The sequence below is a fragment of the Haliotis rubra genome, unplaced genomic scaffold (genome assembly GCF_003918875.1).
Source record: "Haliotis rubra isolate DU_JTF1 unplaced genomic scaffold, ASM391887v1 Scf131, whole genome shotgun sequence".
Lineage (NCBI taxonomy): Eukaryota > Metazoa > Mollusca > Gastropoda > Lepetellida > Haliotidae > Haliotis > Haliotis rubra.
In genome coordinates this window covers 395,563-420,967 of record NW_025765237.1, presented here as the reverse complement: position 1 = coordinate 420,967, position 25,405 = coordinate 395,563, and the positions used below count along the sequence as shown (strand labels likewise).

The 25,405-nt window shown below is 45.3% G+C and overlaps 1 protein-coding gene across 3 annotated transcripts in view; it reads left to right on the top strand.

Annotated features, from left to right (window-relative positions):
• Window positions 1-25,124, top strand: part of LOC124267399 (centrosome-associated protein CEP250-like) — an 83,846-nt gene extending 58,722 nt beyond the window's left edge. For all 3 annotated transcript variants that reach the window (XM_046702309.1, XM_046702310.1, XM_046702308.1), the window contains 12 exons: window positions 382-477; window positions 1,806-1,889; window positions 2,628-2,732; window positions 3,174-3,289; window positions 17,411-17,583; window positions 17,893-20,280; window positions 20,705-20,852; window positions 21,445-22,601; window positions 23,464-23,961; window positions 24,130-24,243; window positions 24,488-24,667; window positions 24,969-25,124. In XM_046702309.1, the coding sequence (XP_046558265.1) occupies window positions 382-477; window positions 1,806-1,889; window positions 2,628-2,732; window positions 3,174-3,289; window positions 17,411-17,583; window positions 17,893-20,280; window positions 20,705-20,852; window positions 21,445-22,601; window positions 23,464-23,936 (4,740 nt within the window). In that variant the 3' untranslated portion in view covers window positions 23,937-23,961; window positions 24,130-24,243; window positions 24,488-24,667; window positions 24,969-25,124. The remainder of the gene's footprint in view (window positions 1-381; window positions 478-1,805; window positions 1,890-2,627; window positions 2,733-3,173; window positions 3,290-17,410; window positions 17,584-17,892; window positions 20,281-20,704; window positions 20,853-21,444; window positions 22,602-23,463; window positions 23,962-24,129; window positions 24,244-24,487; window positions 24,668-24,968) is intronic.
• The last annotated feature ends 281 nt before the right edge of the window (window positions 25,125-25,405 follow it).

Sequence of the window (25,405 nt, the reverse complement as noted above, 5' to 3'; positions counted from 1 at the left end):
ATTCATTTAGCTTCTCTCAGTCCTCAGGGCAGTGGGGTAGCCTAGTGGTTAAAGCGCTCGCTTGTCACGCCGAAGACCCAGGTTCAATTCCCCACATGGGTACAATGTGTGAAGCCCATTTGTGGTGTCCCCGCTGTGATATTGCTGGAATATTGCTAAAAGCAGCGTAAAACTAAACTCACTCACTAACTCACTCTGTTAGTCCTCACAGGATTAAATGTGACAAAGTACGTGATAAGACCAAAACATGCCTTTGTTGTCCTGTCTCTTGCACTTGATGTGTTTTGATGGTCAGTTGACATGGTGTTTGGGCTGTGGGGTAGCCTAGTGGTATAGCATTGGCTTGTAATACTCACTCACTGAATGACATGGTATTGTCAGGCTGCTGTGGACGGTCAAGCAAGGATGATGGAGGACAAGCGGAGGGCTGTCAAACACCTGGAGGCACTATTGGCTGACAAGGATGCAGCACTACAGGTGAGTCAAGCTTTAGCCGGGTCACATAGTACCAGAGGTGGGTCACAGGGTCACATAGTACCATAGTACCAGAGACGGGTCACAGGATCATTTTCACTCTGAGTGTGTCACATGGTCATGTGGCATTGAAGTTGGGTCATGTGGCACTCTAGCTGGATCATGTGGCATTCTAGGTGGGTCACAGGGTCATGTGAGCTCTTTAGTTGGGTCACAGGGTCATGTGGCTCTTTAGTTGGGTCACAGGTCATGTGGCATTCTAGGTGGGTCATGTGGCATTCTAGGTGGGTCACAGGGTCATGTGGCACTCTAGCTGGGTCATGTGGCTCTCCAGGTGGGTAACAGGGTCATGTGGCACTCTAACTGGGTCATGTGGCTCTCCAGGTGGGTCACAGGGTCATGTGGCACTCTAGCTGGGTCATGTGGCTCTCCAGGTGGGTCATTTGGCACTCTAAGCTGGGTCATGTGGCTCTCCAGGTTCCAGGTGGTTACAGGGTCATGGTGGGTCAGCTGGGTCATGTGGCACTCCCAGCCAGGTGGGTCATGTGGCACTCTAGCTGGGTCATGTGGCACTCTAGCTGGGTAACAGGGTCATGTAGCATTCTAGGTGGGTCATTGTGGCATTGTAGGTGGGTCACAGGGTAATGTGGTGGCACTCTAGCTGGGTAACAGGGTCATGTGGCATTCTAGGTGGGTCACAGGGTCATGTGGCCTTCTAGGTGGGTCATGTGGCTCATTAGTTGGGTCACAGGGTCATGTGGTTCTCGAGGTGAGTCACAGGGTCATGTGGCCTTCTAGGTGGGTCATGTGGCATTTTATCTGGGTCATTTAGCATTCTAGCTAGGTCATGTGGTATTCTAGCTGGGTCCCAGGATCATGTAGTATTCTAGCCCAGACATGGGATAATGTGGTACTCAAGGTGGGTCACAGGGTCTTGTGGTATTCTAGATGGGTCACAGGGTCTTGTGGTATTCTAGATGGGTCACAGGGTATTGTGGTATTCTAGATGGGTCACAGGGTCTTGTGGTATTCTAGATGGGTCACAGGGTCTTGTGGTATTCTAGGTGGGTCACAGGATCTTGTAGCACTCTAGACTTGCCACAGGGTTACATTACACTTCAGGTGGCTGTTTGCAATAAGGTGATTGACAGAACAGACAAAATTTATACAATCTAATCTCAGTTTACACAATCTAGATCAAAACATTGCTAAACACAATTTAAAGGAGTTGTGTTCTAAAAGCTGTATTTATTTTGTCATCCATCGACTTCTAAGAAAGCCTGTCAAACAATTGAATAAAAGAGCCTGAAAAGTGTTTGTATTGTTCCCAGGATGCACTGGAGTACAACGGTGGTGATGGCAGTCGTCTCCGTCTTCTCCGGGATCAGCTGCGAGAGAAGGACAAGCTCCTTGAGGTGAGTGACAGGTTCACTGGACACTGTCCAGGGCGTCCATGATAGACAAGCAGCGGATAGCCTGAGGCCTTAACACCACAAACTGGGTTGAGGTCCGTATGGTATGTGTAAAGTGTAGCCATGGTATCCTCATTGAGTTGTTTGGCAGCTTGACTCCTGAGAGTTTCTAGGACATGAGTCCTGCCCCACAACGTAGCACATGTGACACATGTGGTCTCACCTTAGGCAAGTGAGTTTGTTAAAAATTGTCTCTGTTCACCCAGCAGGAAAATGGGTACCCGGTGGAAAAAGTCATATGACTAAAACCTTCTAGCGCCTAACAGGCAGCTTGGGTTATCCGGGGTAATAATGTGCTGTGCCTTGATTGTTAGCGCTATGAGCATACCTAGTGTAGAGTTTGGCGCTATATAAATGGACACTTTATTATTATTATTATTATTATTATTATTATTGAGGAAGTTGATGTAATGTAATATCACATGTGCTGAAACATGTCACTCATCCCCTCACTGCATGATATACATTCGTTGTGAGATACCGCCATATAGCTGGAATATTGCTGAGTGCGGCGTAAAACTTAACTCATTCACTCACTCATTGTGAGATAACCTAACACAATACCTTATTAAAAACCTGACAGTGCTTTCATGGTCTCCGGTTGTAGGAAGTTCTTGCTCAGTGTTGTGTGGTGCTGTTGGATGTATGTGTCTTGTGACGTAGCTGGTGTTGTTGATGTAGGAGCTGATGGCAGAGAAGAACCGGAGTGTCCTGGAGAGTGAACGTGCCAACCGCAACCTTCTGCACGAGTTGAAGGAGAGGCAGAGTGGCACCGATGACATGAAGGTAGGTGGCAGGCAGTGGCAGATGTCATCGGTAGTCGTATTCAGTTTCAGAGACAGACCTTGAGGACTTAAAGTCATTTTCTTTTGTTCATTCACACAAAGCAATGTGATAATATTTACTAACAACCAGGGCCTAGATTTTCGAAGCTCTCTTAGCGCTAAGGTAGTCGTAAGTGCCATACATTAACATTAACTTACGACTATCTTAGCGCTAAGAGAGCTTCGAAAATCTAGGCCCAGAAAGATAAGTTTGATGAAAGTGCAACCTTTAGATAAGCTGACCCCTTTCTACAAACTGCTTTTTTGATCGTCAAAATTCAGCTTATCTATGGTCATGCATGGTATATATGTTTGATACAGTAAACATTCTATTGTATTTGACCTAGTTGGTAGTACAGTGTTAGTAAGATACAACAGTTCACACTTGTGTGCTTTGTTGCAGCTGTACCAGCTTCTGGCAGAGCAGCTGCAGGAGATTCGACACCTCAGTGACATGCTGCTGAAGGAGAAACAGATCTTCATCACCCTTAACCAGGAGGGTAGGACCAGCACAGCCAGGTAGGGAGACAGTGTTACATATAGGGGTGGGACAGATCTTCATCACCCTTAACCAGGAGGGTAGGACCAGCACAGCCAGGTAGGGAGACAGTGTTACATATAGGGGTGGGACAGATCTTCATCACCCTTAACCAGGAGGGTAGGACTGGCACAGCCAGGTAGGGAGACAGTGTTACATATAGGGGTGGGACAGATCTTCATCACCCTTAACCAGGAGGGTAGGACTAGCACAGCCAGGTAGGGAGACAGTGTTACATATAGGGGTGGGACAGATCTTCATCACCCTTAACCAGGAGGGTAGGACCAACACAGCCAGGTAGGGAGACAGTGTTACATATAGGGGTGGGACAGATCTTCATCACCCTTAACCAGGAGGGTAGGACCAACACAGCCAGGTAGGAGACAGTGTTACATATAGGGGTGGGACAGATCTTCATCACCCCTTAACCAGGAGGGTAGGACCAGCACAGCCAGGTAGGGAGACAGTGTTACATATAGGGGTGGGACAGATCTTTCACCCATAACCAGGAGGGTAGGACCAACACAGCCAGGTAGGGAGACAGTGTTACATATAGGGGTGGGACAGATCTTCATCACCCCTTAACCAGGAGGGTAGGACCAACACAGCCAGGTTAGGGAGACAGTGTTACATATAGGGTGGGACAGATCTTCATCACCCTTAACCAGGAGGGTAGGACCAACACAGCCAGGTAGGGAGACAGTGTTACATATAGGGGTGGGACAGATCTTCATCACCCTTAACCAGGAGGGTAGGACTAGCACAGCAAGGTAGGAGACAGTAGATCATCACCCTAGGGTGGGACCAGCACAGCCAGGTAGGGGAGACCCTTAACCAGGGGGGTGGACAGCCAGGTAGGGAGACAGTGTTACATATAGGGGTGGGACAGATCTTCATCACCCTTAACCAGGAGGGTAGGCCAAAGATCTACAGCCATGCTCCACTAGGGTCCAGATGTAACATGATGCCTCAGTGGGCTGGAGACTCAAGGGGGACCAGTCAACTGTTTTATTGCCGACTTTGACCACGAGTCGGATCAATACAGCAGATATTAAATCATTAATCAAGCTGTGATTTATGATGGTCTGGTTGTGACACATAAGACCAACATTTACAGCCAGGTAGGCGTGACACAGCATCCGTAAGCAGATATACTTCTTTGTAAAATAGTCATGGTATCAATATTTCTGATTATCTCTTCTTACGTGGCTTATAAAATATTTGTAAGAAAGCAGTCAAAGTTCCAAAATGGCTGCATTTAGTGAGGCTTTTTATGGAAAAAGAATTTTTAAATTATTTGCACTGTCTGTAGAATTACATTTACCTGCCACACAGTTTTCTTGTACCTGTAAAGTGTGCTTAATGTATTTTTATTTAAATGTCTTGAAATATGGTCACCATGACTTCCAGCTGTGTACTCATTGCCTGATATGTCTGCAACAACAAATAACTCAGTATGCCCTATAGATGTTTTTGATGATGAAAAAAATACCATCACAGCGGGAGGGTGGTATTGTGTTTTATTACCTACACAGTAGCCAACATATAGGGGGTTCATATTTTTCATACAATGCCCTAGGGCTAAATATCACTTTCATAGGGTGACGATCGCCATGGACAATGCTATGATCGCCACGCTTCTTCTGTGATACCATGTGACGGGCGGCTAGCCAGCCTTGTTTGAAAGTAGATTTGGGCTTATTTTCCCAATGTGACGACTGTAATAAACAGAATATTAGTATTGCCCATATCATACTATAAGCCATTTATTCATCACTAAATATCGGTATATCCCCGCCGCCTCTGGAAATACCAACATTTAGGCACCTGTTGTAAACAGTATGACATGGGCACTCATACTCATACCTCTACTTAATGGATATTTGTTACATTGTTTTCAGAACAATGCATTGTGAAGTGATAATGTCTTCCTACCTTTATGACATCACACAGGATTTCATGTGATATTGTTTGAGTGTGCATTATTGATGCATCCACTTCATGTTCTTTGTAGCTGTGGGTAGCCTAGTGGTTAGAGGGTTGGCTCATTACCAGGGACCGGTTCGAATCACATGGGTACACAATGTGTGAAGCCCATTTCTGGTGTCCCCCACCGTGATGTTGCTGGAATATTGCTAAAAAGCCAGCGAAAACCAAACTCAATCAGTCAGTAAGTATGTTCTTGTGCCTGCATGACAAAAGGACCATTGTAATGTTGAGACTTTCTACAAACTGCTTTTTTTGATCGTCACAAATTCAGCTTATCTATGGTCATGCATGGTATATATGTTTGATACAGTAAACATTCTATTGTATTTGACCTAGCTGGTAGTACAGTGTTAGTAAGATACAACAGTTCACACTTGTGTGCTTGATTGCAGCTGTACCAGCTTCTGGCAAGAGCAGCTGGGAGAAACAGATCTTCATCACCCTTAACCAGGAGGGTAGGACCAGCACAGCCAGGTAGGGAGACAGTGTTACATATAGGGGTGGGACAGATCTTCATCACCCTTAACCAGGAGGGTAGGACCAGCACAGCCAGGTAGGGAGACAGTGTTACATATAGGGTGGGACAGATCTTCATCACCCTTAACCAGGAGGGTAGGACCAAGCACAGCCAGGTAGGGAGACAGTGTTACATATAGGGTGGGACAGATCTTCATCACCCTTAACCTGGGAGGGTAGGACCAGCACACAGCCAGGTAGGGAGACAGTGTTACATATAGGGGTGGGACAGATCTTCATCACCCTTAACCAGGAGGGTAGGACCAACACAGCCAGGTAGGGAGACAGTGTTACATATAGGGGTGGGACAGATCTTCATCACCCTTAACAGGAGGGTAGGAGGGTAGGACCAGCACAGCCAGGTAGGGAGACAGTGTTACATATAGGGTGGGACAGATCTTCATCACCCTAACCAGGAGGGTAGGACCAACACAGCCAGGTAGGGAGACAGTGTTACATATAGGGGTGGGACAGATCTTCATCACCCTTAACCAGGAGGTGCAGGACCAACACAGCCAGGTAGGGAGACAGTGTTACATATAGGGTGGGACAGATCTTCATCACCCTTAACCAGGAGGGTAGGACCAACACAGCCAGGTAGGGAGACAGTGTTACATATAGGGGTGGGACAGATCTTCATCACCCTTTTAACCAGGAGGCAGTGGGAGTAGGACCAACACAGCCAGGTAGGGAGACAGTGTTACATATAGGGTGGGACAGATCTTCATCACCCCTTAACCAGGAGGGTAGGACCAACACAGCCAGGTAGGGAGACAGTGTTACATATAGGGGTGGGACAGATCTTCATCACCCTTAACCAGGAGGGTAGGACCAACACAGCCAGGTAGGGAGACAGTGTTACATATAGGGGTGGGACAGATCTTCATCACCCTTAACCAGGAGGGTAGGACCAACACAGCCAGGTAGGGAGACAGTGTTACATATAGGGTGGGACAGATCTTCATCACCCTTAACCAGGAGGGTAGGACCAACACAGCCAGGTAGGGAGACAGTGTTACATATAGGGGTGGAACAGATCTTCATCACCAGCACAACCAGGAGGGAGACAGTGTTACATATAAGGGGTGGGACAGATCTTCATCACCCTTAACCAGGAGGGTAGGACCAACACAGCCAGGTAGGGAGACAGTGTTACATATAGGGTGGGACAGATCTTCATCACCCTTAACCAGGAGGGTAGGACCAGCACAGCCAGGTAGGGAGACAGTGTTACATATAGGGGTGGGACAGATCTTCATCACCCTTAACCAGGAGGGTAGGACCAACACAGCCAGGTAGGGAGACAGTGTTACATATAGGGGTGGGACAGATCTTCATCACCCTTAACCGGGAGGGTAGGACCAGCACAGCCAGGTAGGGAGACAGTGTTACATATAGGGGTGGGACAGATCTTCATCACCCTTAACCAGGAGGGTAGGACCAGCACAGCCAGCAGTAGGGAGACAGGTAGGGAGACAGTGTTACATATAGGGGTGGGACAGATCTTCATCACCTTAACCTTTTGGGAGGGTAGGACCAGCACAGCCAGGTAGGGAGACAGTGTTACATATAGGGGTGGGACAGATCTTCATCACCCTTAACCAGGAGGGTAGGACCAGCACAGCCAGGTAGGGAGACAGTGTTACATATAGGGGTGGAACAGATCTTCATCACCCTTAACCAGGAGGGTAGGACCAGCACAGCCAGGTAGGAGACAGTGTTACATATAGGGGTGGGACAGATCTTCATCACCCTTAACCAGGAGGGGAGACAGTGTTACATATAAGGGTGGGACAGATCTTCATCATACTTAACCAGGAGGGTAGGACTGGCACAACCAGGTAGGGAGACAGTGTTACATATAGGGGTGGGACAGATCTTCATCACCCTTAGGACCAGCACAGCCAGGTAGGGAGACAGTGTTACATATAGGGGTGGGACAGATCTTCATCACCCTTAACAAGGAGGGTAGGACTGGCACAACCAGGTAGGGAGACAGTGTTACATATAGGGGTGGGACAGATCTTCATCACCCTTAACCAGGAGGGTAGGACCAGCACAGCCAGGTAGGGAGACAGTGTTACATATAGGGGTGGAACAGATCTTCATCATCCTTACAGATCTTCATCATCCAACCAGGAGGGGAGACAGTGTTATATATAGGGTGGGACAGATCTTCATCACCCTTAAGGAGGGGAGGGTAGGACTAACACAGAGTTACATGTAGGGAGACAGTAGATCATCACCCTTATGTGGGGAGGTTAGGACTAGCACAGCCAGGTAGGGAGACAGTGTTACATAGGGTGGGACAGATCTTCATCCTTACGCGGGAGGTTAGGACCAGCACAGCCAGGTAGGGAGACAGTGTTACATATTGGGGTGGGACAGATCTTCATCACCCTTAACCAGGAGGTTAGGACTGCCACAACCAGCTAGGGCTACCCATGTTGAATGTGTGGGGTCACATATCCTGGGATTCTGTTATCAAACATGCCATGAAACATACGATATTTGTGAATGGTTTCCTGTGTTTTATTATCACTCACTCACTCCAATCTCCCAAGTAATTATCAGATGTAAAGGTGAGCTTCAGTACTGTTTGTATGGTGGGATATGTGCACAATGAAGACATGCAAGGATTACTGTTAATGAATGGGCTGACAAGCCAGGTATTCCCAGTGACACACCCCCAACCCCCACTGACTGTGTGTGGGTATGCTTTACCCCAAAGATCTGGCCATGCTCCACTAGGTCCAGATGTAACATGATGCCTCAGTCGGCTGGAGACTCAAGGGGACCAGTCAACTGTTTTATTGCTGACTTTGACCTGAGTCCGGATCAATACAACAGATATTAAATCATTAATGGCTGTGATTTATGATGGTCTGGTTGTGACACATAAGACTAACATTTACTGCCAGGTTGGCGTGACACAGCATCCGTAGCAGATAAACTGCTTTGTAAAATAGTCATGGTATTAATATTTGATTATCTCTTCTTCATAACATAAAATATTTATGAAAGCAGTCAAAGTTCCAAAATGGCTGCATTTAGTGAGAAGGCTTTTATGGAAAAGAATTTTTTAAATTATTTGCACTGTCTGTAAGAATTACATTTACCTGCCACACAGTTTTCTTGTACTGTAAAAGTGTGTAATGTATTTTATTTAAATGTCTTGAAATATGGTGCCATGACTTCCAACTGTGTACTATTGCCTGATATGTCTGCAACAACAAATAACTCAGTATGCCCTATAGATGTTTTTGATGATGATAAAAAATACTATCACAGTGGGAGGGTGGTATTGTGTTTTATTACCTCCGAGGGCGAACATAACGGGGTTCATATTTTTCATACAATGCCCTAGGGCTAAATATCACTTTCTCATGGTGACGTGACGTCATGGACAATGCTATGACGTCACGTTTCTTCTGTGATGTTGCGTTCTACATGTGACTGCGGCTAGCCAGCCTTTGTTTGAAAGTAGATTTGGGCTTATTTTCCTCAATGTGACGACTTCGGTAATAAACAGAATATTATATTCGTGCCCATATCATACTATGTTTACGACACTCATCACTAAATATCGGTATATCCCTCGCTCTCGCTCTGGAAATACCAACATTTAGGCACTCGTGTTGTAAACAGTATGACATGGGCACTCATATCATATCCTCTACTTAATGTATATTTGTTACATTGTTTTCAGAACAATGCATTGTGAAGTGATAATGTCTTCCTACCTTTATGACATCACACAGGATTTCATGTGATATTGTTTGAGTGTGCATAGTTGATGCATCCATTGTTTGAGGCGGTGGGGCAGCCTAGTTGATGCCTCAGCACGGGTTTATGTTCTTGTGTCAGCGTGATGTTGCTGATTGCTAAGAAAGTAAAAGGACTCAATATTGTAATGTTGAGACTTTCTATACTATATCTCGGAATTCTTGTATTCACCCTGCTCCCCTGGCTTAATTCTAGACCAGTCTGTAATTAATCTCTAGAAATGTCCCAACTAAGATAAAAAAAATTCCTGACATTTCCTTGTGTATATTACAGTGTGTAGAAGTGGTATGTTTTTTCCTGGTCACCATTACACAGTACTTCGGAAGGGATATAAACCCAATATAACTGCCAAGTAACAGTAATCGTAACATGATGTATTTTATCAAATATAGTCCCAGCCTGCCTGATCCCTTGAAACAGATTTAAGTTGTTGTGCATGCTGATCCTCTGTGTTCAATATTGATCACCAAGCTTACCTTGCATTGAACATCATCTCACCAGATTACATTCTGTTATCATTTAAAACCAAATGTCTTTTCAGTTAAGGTAGTGTGTATGTTGTAAACCAATTACTTGATGATTATGGCTGGATATTTGAAATGTTAGGCAACTGATAAGTAGAACCTTTCATGAATGTAACCTGACTTTTGACTTGATTGTCAGGTGTAGTCGCCTGTCATTAATTGATATCACATGGAGTCCGTCCACGTTCACCCCAACAACAGCACATGTCAATCATGGCCACACATTGATCACAAAACACACATCATGAACATTTCTACAACAAAGCTGACTCCATGTCCACCTACATGCCCTGTGTGTGACATGCTCAGTGTCAATTGAGACATTTGACGAGATAAGATCACACATCTGTGGCGTTATCGGCAATCGGAGCGCACTCCCAGATGTAACCTATCCTCTGTGGTTGGATGAATGTGTTGTGAGTGAGGTCACGGTCTGTCGACCTTGTAATCCGATGAGCGCCCGGTATTTGAGGTGATCCTTCTGTAGGGAGAGGACAAGCTACAGGATTGACCTGTGTTTTATTGAACTGATTAATTGTGAGGGAGTTACCACACTGGAGGGTTTCGCTCCTGAGATGTTGGTGGTCCATTTGGGGGTTGTCTGCTGTCATTCCCTGTTGAAGGTTGGTGTTGTGTTTGGTAGTTTCATGGAGTTATGGGTTTTAATACATTGGCCACTGATTGAAGTCATTTTATAGAATTATCATCTCTCTCTGTGAGGTTTATGGCTGCAGAATTGCCGTTGCTTTCATAGGTGTCCGTGTCAAAGAGGAATGTGTGATGAATACACTGAGAAGATTTCCACAAGAGCTGTGGGAATTCTGTAATATTTCCATTGATTATCATTTTTTAAGAATTTGTGTAAATGTGTTGTCTATGATAGGTGAATGATGTTTTGGGGGTAATAAGGTGAATGGTGTTGATTAGGATATTGGGTGAATGTTGATTATTGGGGGATTGGATAAATGTTGTTGATTGTTAGTTTGGGTGAATGATGTTGACTGGAAGTTTGGGTGAATGATGTTGATTGGAAGTTTGGGTGAATGATGTTGATTGGAAGTTTGGGTGAATGATGTTGATTGGAGGTTTGGGTGAATGATGTTGATTGGAAGTTTAGGTGGATGATGTTGATTGGAGGTTTGGGTGAATGATGTTGATTGGAGGTTTGGGTGAATGATGTTGATTGGAAGTTTAGGTGGATGATGTTGATTTGAGGTTTGGGAGAATGATGTTGATTGGAGGTTTGGGTGAATGATGTTGATTGGAAGTTTAGGTGGATGATGTTGATTGGAGGTTTGGGTGAATGATGTTGATTGGAAGTTTAGGTGGATGATGTTGATTGGAGGTTTGGGTGAATGATGTTGATTGGAGGTTTGGGTGAATGATGTTGATTGGAAGTTTGGTGGATGATGTTGATTGGAGGTTTGGGTGGATGATGTTGATTGGAAGTTTGGGTGGATGATGTTGATTGGAGGTTTGGGTGAATGATGTTGATTGGAAGTTTGGGTGGATGATGTTGATTGGAGGGTTTGGGTGAATGATGTTGATTGGAGGTTTGGGTGAATGATGTTGATTGGAAGTTTAGGTGGATGATGTTGATTGGAGGTTTGGGTGAATGATGTTGATTGGAGGTTTGGGTGAATGATGTTGATTGGAAGTTTAGGTGGATGATGTTGATTGGAGGTTTGGGTGAATGATGTTGATTGGAGGTTTGGGTGAATGATGTTGATTGGAAGTTTAGGTGGATGATGTTGATTGGAGGTTTGGGAGAATGATGTTGATTGGAAGTTTAGGTGGATGATGTTGATTGGAGGTTTGGGTGAATGATGTTGATTGGAAGTTTAGGTGGATGATGTTGATTGGAGGGGTTTGGTGAATGATGTTGATTGGAAGTTTAGGTGGATGATGTTGATTGGGAGGTTTGGGTGAATGATGTTGATTGGAAGTTTAGGTGGATGATGTTGATTGAGAGTTTGGGTGAATGATGTTGATTGGAGGTTTCGTGGATGATGATTGTTGATTAGGATAATTGGGTGGATGATGTTGATTAGGAGAAATTGGGTGGATGATGTTGATTATTATGGATGATGTTGATTGGGGGTGAATGATGTTGATTAGGGGATCAAGTGAATATTATTAATTGTTAGTTTAGGAGAATGTTGTTGATTACAGATTTGTGTTGATTGAGAGATTGCATGAATGGTGTTAATTGGGTGAAAGATGTCATTCAGGGGGATTTGTTTGTCTGGGGGATTGAGTGAATGGTGTCGATTGGGGGATTGAGTGAATGGTGTTGAGTGGGAGATTGAATGAATGGTGTTGATTGGGCTATTGGATGAAAAATGTTGACTGGGGGGATTTGGTGAATGGTGTTGATTAGAGGACTGGATGAATGATATTTGTTGGGCGATTGGGTGAATGGTGTTGATTATGGGATTGGGTGAATGATGTTGGATAAGGGATTGGGTGAATGGTGTTAGATAGGGGATTGGATGAATATTGTTTATTGTTAGTTTGGGTGAATGGTGTTGATTGATGCTGTATTCTAGCAGCATCATACTAGTCAGTAAACCATCAAATCTTGGACAACCCAGTGACTGATATCATGAACATTCCACACATCAGACACTAAGGCCATACAATTAGTCAGGCATTGCAACCAGCCAGTCTTCCCTTTAGCAGACTCTCCGACATGACTTAATGGGGACTGCACACAGGGAGACGATCAGGAGGTACGGGGGACCTGTTCCGACTCCCCTGTTCAGGGAGACAAGCATGTAGTGTTATTGACCTAATGGCATTAACATGTACACTGAGTCTGGTACAACATTCTCCACACATTCTGATCTGTTAATATTGCATAAAGAAAGATAAGTCAACAAGTGATATTAATATTACATGAGAGGGATCATTGTGTGCTGAGCTGATGTGTGTATTGTAGTGGCGTGTCAACGTCCAGCCGTCATTAACTCTTTAGTTAGCACACATTACACTGAAGTAGGTAGCGTGTGTGAAGTGATTGTCACCTGTAGTGGACAGAGTCGGCCATTAAGTCGTCAGTGACACGCTGTTACCTGGATAAGTTGGTGGGCTCTGGACCAGTATGTCTGTAGCGGGGTTCAAGTTTGGAGATGTGCCCGGGTAACATGTTGTAGTATTGTGTGAAGAATTTAGTTTTTGTTTTGTTCTTGACCACAGGTCATGTTTATTTTACAAAAATAAAAATAATACTTTCCTATTTTGACAGAGACAACTTTGTATGTTGACAAAAACATGACTTGTTGCTTATGAGATCATTTCTTGAAATATAGCATTCGTGATCCTTGTCAAATAGGGGTGGTGGGGTAGCCTAGTGGTTAAAGCGTTCACTCATCACGCCGTTGACCTGGGCACAATGTGTGAAGCCCATTTCTGGTGTCCCCACTGTGATTTGCTAGAATATTGCTAAAAGTGACGTAAAACTAAAACTCACTCACTCTCTCACTTGTCAAATATTTCTTACATTATGATCAAAATGAAAATGGTGCTATTTACAGGTTATTTGTTTGTGCCCAAAACACTTAGGAATCAGATTTTCTTTAACCTCAAAGTGTCGCCACAATCCTATCATGAATCACTATTGTGTTTTCGTATTGAAGACAAGGTTGAGTAATTGATTTAAAATGATTCAGTAGAGCTCCTTGTAAACTCAGTCCTCACTGCAACTACAGCACCTTGCATGATCATTTTGCTTGTAGTGATTATGAATTACAGGATTAATTAGGAATAATACAAAATGTGTTTGAAGTTGTTAAACACAATGGTCACAGTGTTATGTAATGTTGATTGTTGGATGACTGCCCCCGCAAGTGAGTTAAGACCTCTGTTGTGAGGGTATGGAAACAGGCCAGTGTTCAGGCGGTAATCTGATTATGAACCATATGGCCACTGGCTACACAGACAGACATTACGAACTAGTTATAGTATTAAACCCTGATCACATATGGGGGATCACAGATCTGGCCACGGTGTGGCAGGCTGCGTGACCACACAGACATGGAAGGAGGGGCTGAGATGGTACTGACCCATGTACTGCTGTAGGAGGTCAGGTGGGACTGAGCTGGAGATGTCACACTGGTCATTGTGGGAGGAGGATACCTGTAAGTCTGCCAGAGAACAACACTGCTCTGGGGTGCTTGTAGTTGCTGGAGAGACATGAGTGAGAGGACATGTTTGAAAGTTAATGTGTGTGAGTGTGAGGTAGAGGAGAATTGTCATAACATACAGACAGAGACATAAGTACATCGGCTTCCATGAAAGATGAATGGTACTTGTGTTTTGCTGTGTGGTGTGGGGTGGAAAGTGATGCTTTATTGTCCACACGGTTTAAAACTAAAAAACGTATCATATTTATTTGTATGATGATTTTAAAAAATATTTTTTATATGTCTGTTTCTGACATTCTCTGAATGAGACGTTTCAGAAAGTTGTGAGTTGTCATGCCATCTGTTAGTTGTCTCCATATTCAGGAGGGGTAATCGTGTGATAGCGTGTCAGCGTCTGAGTGACAATGGTGACAAATAAGAATAATTCACCTCATGATGTTACAGAAAACACTCCAAATGATCCCATAAATCAGGAACTGTCTGAGGCCTACCGTAAGCAATCACAACCCAAATAAAAAGAAATGTTGGCCACCCAAGAAATATGATTTGAGGCTCGAATGTGACTAGGTGCAAAAGTGTTTATTCTGCAAAGTTTGTTGAAAGTTTGCTCATGCAATCAGCAGGGGTGGTAAACCAGATCATTTTGTTACTGTCAAGGGGTATCCCAACTGGTAAACTTGACTATGTGTCAGGTGCCCTATGGCACCCTTACAAAAATCAGCGTTTCTCTCTCAACCCTAAATAGATCCATGTCAAGAAGTTAATCATATTCATAGACCACTGATAGCCACCATTGTGTTGAAGAATGGACAATTTGGTTTGTAATCCTAGGACAATGAATAATATATACTGCTGCCATTAGATGTAATCTGTCACCGACTTCACTCACACACAAAGGGGCTGACTGAGCTGGGATGACTTCAGGATTTTATGGGCATCAAGAAGTTGATATGTACTGTAGGATATACAGAGAGCTAGCTGGGGTAATCTGTGGTCATATCTCTCTCACAATAAGGTGATTCCCATCCATAGTGTTCTTATGTCAGGAGGCTCTATGTCAGGGCAGGTGTCACAACCTGTCTGTTCCAATGCCACCATGTTGCCCTAATGTGGGCCATTATAGCAATATGCAGGTGCTTGTGATGGTTTTACCTGAATATGGTGGTTAACTCATCAGTGTGACTCTAGTCACTGCAGGTCTGCCATTTACAACCTGTCTGAGGGCAACTCCACCAAGTTGTGTGATGACACCATTTGTGGGAACAGAACCTGATAGTAGGGTAGAGCCTTCAGTCAATTCATATGACAAGTCTGCCGCTTTAGTATAAGGTTTCAACAGCCCTGAGTTTAAAATGATTTGAATATCTATTTGTTTGCCATGATTGCTCTCTCTTGGATGTATTTGAAAAAGAAAATGAATGACAACAAAGTTCTAACAAATAGCAACTGTTAACTAATGAGATATATATTTTAGAAAATGCTTTCTCAGTCTTCAAAATTAAGTCTGAAGGTAAATGAGTCCTTGTCATAACCCATACAGTTGTGAATTTAGTATGTCCCTTCAGACATAATTTAGTCACACCCAAATAGAAGCATCAACATGTAGTGTGTGTATGCGTGTGTGCGTATGAGCGAGCGTGCTGTGAGTGAATGAGTGAGTGATGAGACTTGGCAGTTGGTTAAGTCAGCTGATGTTTGACTGCTCCATGTAATCCCCATCATGGCCCCTCCCCATTAGCTTCTTTGTCTGCAGGATGGGTGGGGTTTAAAGCAGGATTTTTGCAGGATGGGTGGGGTTTAAGGCAGGATGTTTGCAGGATGGGTGGGGTTTAAGGCAGGAAGGGCAGGGTTTAAGGCAATATGGGTGGGGTTTAAGGCAGGATGTTTGCAGGAAGGGCAGGGTTTAAGGCAGGATGGGTGGGGTTTAAGGCAGGATGTTTGCAGGAAGGGCAGGGTTTAAGGCAGGATGGGTGGAATTTAAGGCAGAATGTTTGTAGGATGGGTGGGGTTTAAAGCAGGATGTTTGCAGGAAGGGTGGGGTTTAAGGCAGGAAGGGTGGGGTTTAAGGCAGGATGGGTGGGGTTTAAGGCAGAATGTTTGTAGGATGGGTGGGGTTTAAGGCAGGATGTTTGCAGGAAGGGTGGGGTTTAAGGCAGGATGGGTGGGGTTTAAGGCAGGATGTTTGCAGGAAGGGCAGGGTTTAAGGCAGGATGGGTGGAGTTTAAGGCAGAATGTTTTGGAGGAAGGGTTTAAAGCAGGATGTTTGCAGGGCAGGATGTTTGCAGGATGGGTGGGGTTTAAAGCAGGATGTTTGCAGGGTGGGTGGGGTTTAAGGCAGGATGGATGGGTTTTTTAAGCAGGATGTTTGAGGGTGAATGGGTCTTAAAACTGATTTCACACTCTCTGATCTCAGTCATGTGAATCATCTGTATTTTCAGTTTCGTGTAATCCGTTCGTATGCGTACACCAAAGTGGGCAATATCAAAGACCACTTCAGGCTTTCTTCCCATGTCTGTCTGACATACTGAAGTTCTGTTTAAATTAAACCAACCCACTCACCCCCTCACCGGATATGGTTTGCCTTACATTGATGTGTTCCAATTTTGAGGACAATATGTACCACCATCCTCTTTTGAGATGTACCTTTTGGGAAAAACATCATCTGATATCATTCGGAAAAAAAACCACAAAAATATTAAAATTCTGAACTACAAGTATGTTAGTAGGTTTTGAGACCTAGTCAAGGTTGATGTGACTTTATCCTCTGAAGAACCAGCAGCATGAGGATGACCTTCCTTCATTGGTTGTGTGAGGCGGTGGGGTAGCCTAGTGGTTAAAACGTTCACTCATCACGGGTTCAATTTCCCACATGGGTACAATTTGTGAAGCCCATTTCTGATGTCCCCCGCCGTGATATTGCTGGAATATTGCTAAAATCGGCATAAAACCATACTCAGTCAGTCAGTCATTGGTTGTGTAACCCAGTGCTTTAAGTCCCTCATTATGTTAAGGCAGCTTGATTTGTGGACTCCCCACCAAACTAAGAAGGAAATGCTAGAGCACTGATGTGTGGACTTAGAATAATGTAACACTGTGAGCAGCAGGTGCATCAGTTGTCATCATCATTAGTACTTGGTTACAGTGATGTGCCGCAGCCAGACCGTTCCGAGGCCTTCCTGACAGAACTGGGGGCAGTGCAAGCCTTGAGGCAGCAGTTGCAGGAGGGCGTCGAGAGGAACAACAACCTCCGTGTCATCCTTGAGCACCAGATCACCGGACCAGCACCAGCTCCGCCTCCTGGACACTCCACCTCAGGTAGGTTACCTTGTGGTCATGTACAATGATGCTGTTGCTTCTCTCCCTTGAGTTGGAAACAGTGGTAGTTTAAATGTATTGATTGGCTTCTGTCATTGGACATCTTTGTTCCCCAGTAACTGGGACATTGGTTATAATGTGTATCTTTGGTTTGTCTGGTCGGCACTTGATTAGTCAAAGATGAAAGTGATGTTGCTGAAATATTGCTGACTGTGGCATTCATGAGAAAATAAGAAAACGTATCTGTTCTTGCTGTAGTTGTACTTTTTGTCTTCATGGCTGTATCTCAATAGTTCCCTTTCATTTTAGACAACCACTATTCATCATCAACTACTGAAGAACGGCACCACACCAACAGCACACATCACAGTCCCATCTGGGATGATGGTGGTAGTTCTCTGAGGACAAGGTCACAGTTTGTGGATGCCCAGACGTCACCTGTCCCCAATGGGCCGAGTCCCGGTGAGAGTGGTTACCACGATCTAACAGACGCTCACTCGTCACCATTCCACCGAGTCAGCACGCATGACCAGGCAGTGTCTGCATCTCCAGACATAGACCACCATGAGGTGCAGTGTTCCGCAACAGGAAGGGATCTCCTGCCAGAAGGGCAGACAACTGTGGGTTCTGGCATCACCAAGTGTGTAGGGACTTCCCCCTGGGCAGACCATCGCAGTGTTCAAACGTCACCTCATCGTCCTTACAGCACACAGAATAGATCAACATTGACGTCACCACATGCAACATATCACAGTGTTCAAACTTCTCCGCTAGCCCCCAACAGAACTGTGTCTCCAGAAACCAGGTTATCATCGGGGTCTGAGAACAAACGACCAGTCCACCGATCTCCACCATCTTACAACGATGTTCAAACATCACCCATTGCCACGTTGAACAATTCTGTGTCACCAATAGGAATCTTACCAACGACAGAAGCCTCTAGTATTGACTCAGAATCTTTGTCCAAAATGTCGTCCTCGATGTTACGAAAGTTGGTGCAGCAGCTGCAGGAGGATCTGGTGGCTGCTCTGAAACAGAACAATGACCTCCAGGGGCAGGTGTTTGGAGAGTGTGAGACACGTGAGATACCAGGACGCAATGAGGCAGACCCAACCGTCGCAGACTTCCAGCAGATGCAGCAACAGATAGATGAGCTAAGGTCATCAGTAGACCGAAGGGACAAGGAAAATGATGTACTCCGATCTCATTTAGGTCTGGATCAGGACACCCAGATTGATTCCCGGGATTTGCCCTACTTGCATGACCTTCAAAATGAGCTGCACAAACTGAAGGCACAACTCAAGGAGGTTCTCCATGCTAACGAACTGCTCAAGAAGCAGATTAACATCAGTAGTCAGACAGATGACTACCCTGCAGGGTTCAACCCAAGTCTGATTATTGACATGGCAAGGGAGCTTGAGGCATTGAAATCAGAGCTTGAAAAATCCAGGAAGCTCATTGCAGAGCAGAAGAGAGTGACATTTGATACAAATGGAGTGAAATCTTCCAGAATTCCAAGTTGGAATGATGATGCGTGTCATTCAGAATTAGGTATGATTGACGGTGCATCGAACTCCAGTGGGATGGGATCAGGAGTGTCACACAGCAGCAACCAGTCAGTCAAGAACCATGGTAGAAAGGGCTCTCAGATTCCTCGGCTGAAGAACCACCAGCCAGTGACATCAAACACCACCCATGAGAATCATCCTGTGATCCTCCAGAGGCAGCTGCAGGATGCTGCAGACCACATCAAGCAGCTGGAGAAGACCCTGGCTGCGACGGAGGAAACAGTCAGGTACCAGTCTCAGAAAGTCAAGTACTACAGGGGACTACTGAAGGATGCTGGAATTGTGCCTCTGCAGGACTCTCGGTCACAGAGCGAGACCTGCCTCACCAGACTGTCCGGGAACAAGTCATGGACAGGCTCAGTGGAGAACCTGGCTGCTAGGAATACTCAGGATGGATTGAGTCCAGTGAGGGTTTTAAGTCTGGAGTCTGTGAAGGAATATGGCAACACAGACAATGTGTATGAGTTGAAGCATCAGATCAAGGACATGCAGGAGAAGCTGGAGAAGTCCCTGGGGCTGAGTCACCGATACAACAGTGCATCGGGCAGCAGTGAGAGACTGGCCAGTCCAGCAAGGAGGTCCTTGTCTCCTTCTTTAGGAAAGTTCCGCACTCAGTCGACAGACAATGTCGCTCAAGTGTGTCAGATGTCTGGAAGTCTGGAGAAGCTTCAGAGACAAGTTTGGAGTCTGGAATCTCAGCTCCAGGAAAGCAAGAAGCTCAATTCAGATCTGCAGCTGAGGCTGAAAGAGTTACAGAACTCACAACCAGGCAAGGGTGTTAACAGTCATCCCGTCCGACAACCCAGCCTTGCTGATCGAGGAACGTCACCACTGTCAAACAAGGAAAATTATCCATCTTCTCGAGGAGGCAGTGATATTCCAGCCTTGCAGACAGACTCAGGGGAGGACTACAGGCATGAAATCGCATCTCTCCGTAAGCAGCTACAGGACAGTCAGAATGTCAACACGCTGCTCAAGGACGAGCTGGAGGAGCTGAGTCACTTCCTGTCGGAGCTGATGGTGCATGACCAAAATGGACACAGCTCTGATGTCGGACTGGCTGACATCAACAGCATCAGGTCAAAGCTAAATCAAAGTCTGGATGTCTTGAGAACAACTACCTCAGACAGTGAGTACTTTTTCATAGTGATGCTTTGGAGGTATGCGTGTGGATGAGTCATAGAATGAAGGCTTACATTGTTGTTCAGTGTACAGAAAGTGTTGGACAGAAATCGATATATTAATCATACACAGTTCAAATCTTTCTGAGTGCATTTAATCTCACTGACTTTACTTGGATAACATGTGAACACTTTCCTCGTCATGCCTCCCACCATCAGGTGTTCATCCCTACATGATTATTGTATTTATTTTCTTTAGAATAAAGTTATGATATTGGAGTATTCATAAATATTGGGAGTTGATAAAGTGTGCTTATGAGGGTGTGTTTGTCAGGGAGTTTGATGAAGTGTGCAAAACTGAATATGTTGTCTGGGAGTTGTCAAAATGTCCCTTACAGTAATGAACATAGTTTGATTTCCTCTCCGTCTCAGTTTCAGTACTAGAGCCCCAGTCTGGGCGAGGCAGGGCGGCAGGGGGCGTGGCCACCAGTATGTCCGACTCCTTCCTCCATGGCAAGTACCAGGAAGCTCTCCACAGCAACCAACAGCTGCGACATCAGCTGGCACAGCTTCAGGACATGTGAGTACAGACAGACAGATGGACAATTATCAATGTCTTACCCCCTCTCAGTGAGATGTGGCCTTACCGTGTGATAAGGGACTATGATAGCAGTAGGTACACATCTGCAAGGTCAGTGCGATCAAGTGACACTTGTCTGAAGGCCAATTCTGATATGATCAGCTTATATCTGTTCATGTACTAAGACAGAACATGGTTACAGAAATCCATTAAGAAAAACTGTATTAATCCACCTTTCTCCATATTGCTGCCAATTTGGCACTTACATACAAACTGGATGAAATACAACATGTGATTCAGAGTGTACTGTATCCTTTCACCCTGTTGCATTTCCAGTGCAAGCTGCTTGGAAAACACAGGCTTCTCCAATCACCAGGTGCTTGTTGGCTATGACTGATTGGCAAGCTGACAGTGTTCACTGTGACTAGCATAAGCTGTCTAGATCCACTGTGATTTGCATCTTTTGTAACCTTTTGTAGTCTCCACCTCTTTGTCTACCTCATTGGGAGAGACAGTCCCTCCTCTAATAGTGCTGTCTTCTTCCTTCTTTCATCCACAAATAATCAGTCAGTTTTGTTTGTGTTCACGACAGGTACCAGAAGAACTTGCATTCCAAGACAGCCGAAGTTCGTCAACTTCAGCAAATCTCCGAGAGGTTCCAACAGGAACTAGAAGCAGCTGGGAAACTCCGCGTTGGTGAGGCAGACGGAAGTCCACTGTCTCAGAAACGTGTTTCAGCTGTTCGGAAACTGGGAGGTTCTGACACCCTTGACTCCAGCAGTCCTTGTGACGGTCTTCCACAACCCTCCTTCCCCCCACTGTCTCGGGTCCCTGCTGGGCTCTGTAAGAGTGGCAGCATGGAGTCTGATGATATAGCAGACATACACAAGCAGACGGATGAGAACTATGGGCGGCCATTACGTGACTCTGCTGGTGACTCCTGTGTGGAGCAGCTGAGGCAGAGTACTGGCAGTGATGACAGGCAAGATACACTGGGTCTGGAGCTCGGTGGCGAGGAAGACTTGGAGAGGATGAGGCACAGAACTGGTAGTGATAACAGGAGGGACACTCTTGGCCTGGAGCTCGGAGTGGAGAAGGACGATGTCCTTGAGAGGATGCGACACCGGACAGCCAGTGGAGCAACTAATGAACTGTCTTCTGTCCACTCAGCTGGTGGAGATATGTCAGTGTTTAAATCACCCAAAAGTATCAGTCCAGAGAAATTATCATTCCAGAGAAAGGTGATGGAGAGAGATAGTGTAGACTTCCCCTTGTATTCCAACCAGTCCGGACTGAGGTTCTGTGATATGACGCTCAACCCGTCTCTGGAGGACCGGACAGAGGAGGCACGGGACTTCATGGACAGTTCAGGGACAACCAGTAAGAAGTCCACTACATTCAAGATGTCCGACTGTGATAGTGACTTGGTGAGTTCCAGGGAGCGCAGTCAGACACCACTAAACAATGTGGGACAGCTACAGGCCCGGTTAGGTGCCATGGAAGATCTCAACAAGACTCTCAAAGATGAACTGAGTATCTATGAGACTTTGTGTAAATCTTTTGGCATCCAGAACACCCCACAGAAGTCTCAAGGAGAGGCAACATCTCCTGTAAAGACAAATATAGATTCACTGTCCCTGCGAGAGCATCTGGTCGAGATCCGAGCCATGAGACAGAAGCTGGAGCAGGGTCTGGAGCATAGTGACAGGATGAGGGATGAGCTGCTCAGCCGCCTGGAGAAGGCTGGAGGTGAGTGACCTTATTGAGGGATGGGGTAGGGTAAGGGTATGTATAGTCTGTTCGCCGTGAAAACATACCGATGAATGTCACTTTAAACCCAAAAGTAAAACAAATAAAGTGAAATTAAGACTGCGAATCCTCATGGTTTTACCTTGCCAGTTGAACATGTAGAATCTCAAAAGTTGTTTAACAAACGATCATAGTTTCACATGGCTATTATTGGTTTGTATTACAAGGGGGTATGCACATCAAATGAAACACCGAAAATGACAAGGGTTGTTATAAGTTAACGCTCTTCATATACCGCACGTTTCATTTGTTTCACTGTTCCAACGACTGCGCTTACCCCCTTGTAATACAAACCAGTAATATCGATTTGAATCTATGATCGTTTGTTAAACATCTTTTATCCTAAGTTGAATATAGTTGGTAGGAAGGAGGACAGATGGAATACACTTTGGGAGGTACGGGTGAAAGTGAATGCTTTGGCGGTAGGCAGTTAGAATAGTGGAGTTAGAGGACAGGTACATGAGTACCAGTGGAAGACATTGTGCACATGTTGTCATGCTTCTCATTAGAGTTGACTTAAGAGGATCCTCAGATCGGGTTGTGAGATTTGTTTCTTTCAAACACTGGTTTCTCTTTTCCGAAGTAGATTACATACAGGTCACCTTGATATAATCAGCATGAAGCTTACAAGAGCAATAAATAGCTGGCTTAATCACTCAGTCACATTGTAGAAGGGCAAGGTTACGAAGGGAGAGGTACAGTGTTGGAATGAAACAATATCCATCTGGTGATGGAGACTGATATGGTGTCGTAATATCATCCTGAGTATATCCCGAGCTAGCCATGTGTTCCGCCTCCCCAGGTTATTTACACCACGACTGTGACCTGAAGGTGCATGAGCTGGAGCGCACCATCCAGCAGCTGCAGCAGAAGCTGGCCGCCTCTCACACCAACGTCACCGAGAAGATCTACATCATTGACGAGCATGAGAAGGTGATCCAGAACACCAGGGTCATCATCGAACGACAGCGGCAGGAGATGGACGAGAAGGAGAAGGTGATAGAGAAGCTGAGACGCAACATGGAAGAGACGCAGTCAGTGATGGGGAGGCATAAGAAGGAGCTTGCTGAGAAGGACAAGGTTATTGAAAGTATGAGGCACAAAGTGGAAGAATCACAGCATGCGACAGCCAAACACAAGAAGGAGCTTGCAGAGAAGGAGAAGACGATCATGGAAAGGGAGAAGACAATATCAGAGCGGAACAGACCATCAGTGAGCGGGAGCAGACGTATCAGAGGCTGCAGCAGAAGAAGGAGAAGATGGAGGCCATGTTGAAGAAAGCTTCGAAGGAGATCAAGAGGTAAGTGGCCCAGATCACTTGGTGATCTATGATGTTGATACACATGACATTATGTAGTGTCAGGTATTTTCTGTGTATTTTCAGTTCATTATCATAGTTCAGTATTGACTTGGCTGAAGCAGTAACTTAGTAAGCACAGCTTAGATATGTTGTGTGTTTCTGCTGCAGATTGAACCTTGAGGTGGGAGACTTGAGGGACAGAGAGGAGGAGAAGGCAGAGCTGAACAAGACTCTGCGACTGGAGCTTCAGCGTGTATGAGAAACTGCAAGGTGGTGAGCAAGGTAAGTCCACTCTCCCACAGGCAAGATGTTCAGTACTTGGTGCATGCAGTTTCATTGGGGCTAGGTTGGATGAGGAATGACTTGAGATAAATAATGAAAGTGATGTTCTTGGAGTAGGTAGAGTGACTGAGTATTTCTTGACAAGATATCTTTGTTGTCCCTGGGTTGTCCCTGTGCTTAACTCACTGTGAACAATGCATGTGAGACTACCTCCCTAGGTAACATGTCCAAGTGTCGCCCACAGAGAACCGACGAGAAGTCCTGCATCCGGGAGCTGCTGACAGAGATCCGAGGCTGAGGGTCCAGCTGGAACGAAGCATCGATGCCAATGACACCCTGCGATCCAAACTGGAGGAGATCCTCCGACAACAGCTCCAACAACAGCAGCAGCAACAGCGCAACAAGAGCCCCACTGGTTCTCACAGTGAGTTATTACCCTAGCCTCCACACACACATCCCTGAAGACAGGATAGTGATGTCATCAGAAATCCCTGTTGGTTGTAAGAGGTAACTAGAAGGATCAGGTGGTCAGGCTCGCTGACTTGGGTGATGCATGTCATCGGTTCCCAGCACAGATCAGTAGTCATGGTGTCATTCATTTTATTGATTATTTGACTTGATTATGAAGAGAAGAGATTATTACTGAATGTGGATGGGATGTAACTGTTGATGCTATTGAGACTATTTGTTGTGTAAATAGTGTGTATCTGTTGATGTTATTTCAGCCACTGATGCACCAGATGGACGACCCAGCCCCGAGTCTACGTTGAGACCAGAGAGGAAGTCTGATTCCAAGACGAAAGACACGTACATTCGAACGTACCGATCAGACAAAGAGTACAAGTACAGTGTAATCACCCGTGAGGCAGGTCTCCATGAAGATGCAGGTCAGTAAATATTATCTCCCTTGTGTGCTGTGATCAATCTCATAATAGCTAATGTTTCCATGGTAACGGGCACCTTTCTTGAAAACAATCTGATGTTCTATCCTAACTAGATGTGGAGAGCTGTTCACCTTACATGTGCATCTAATCACTGAGTGTTTGCTGGTACTATATTGGTTTATTCTATCATGTTGTGAGGGTCACCACTCACATGTGTGCCGGGGTCAGGTGTGGGCTGGGGGGCGGGGATGAGTTGATGATGGAATGACTTCGACTCA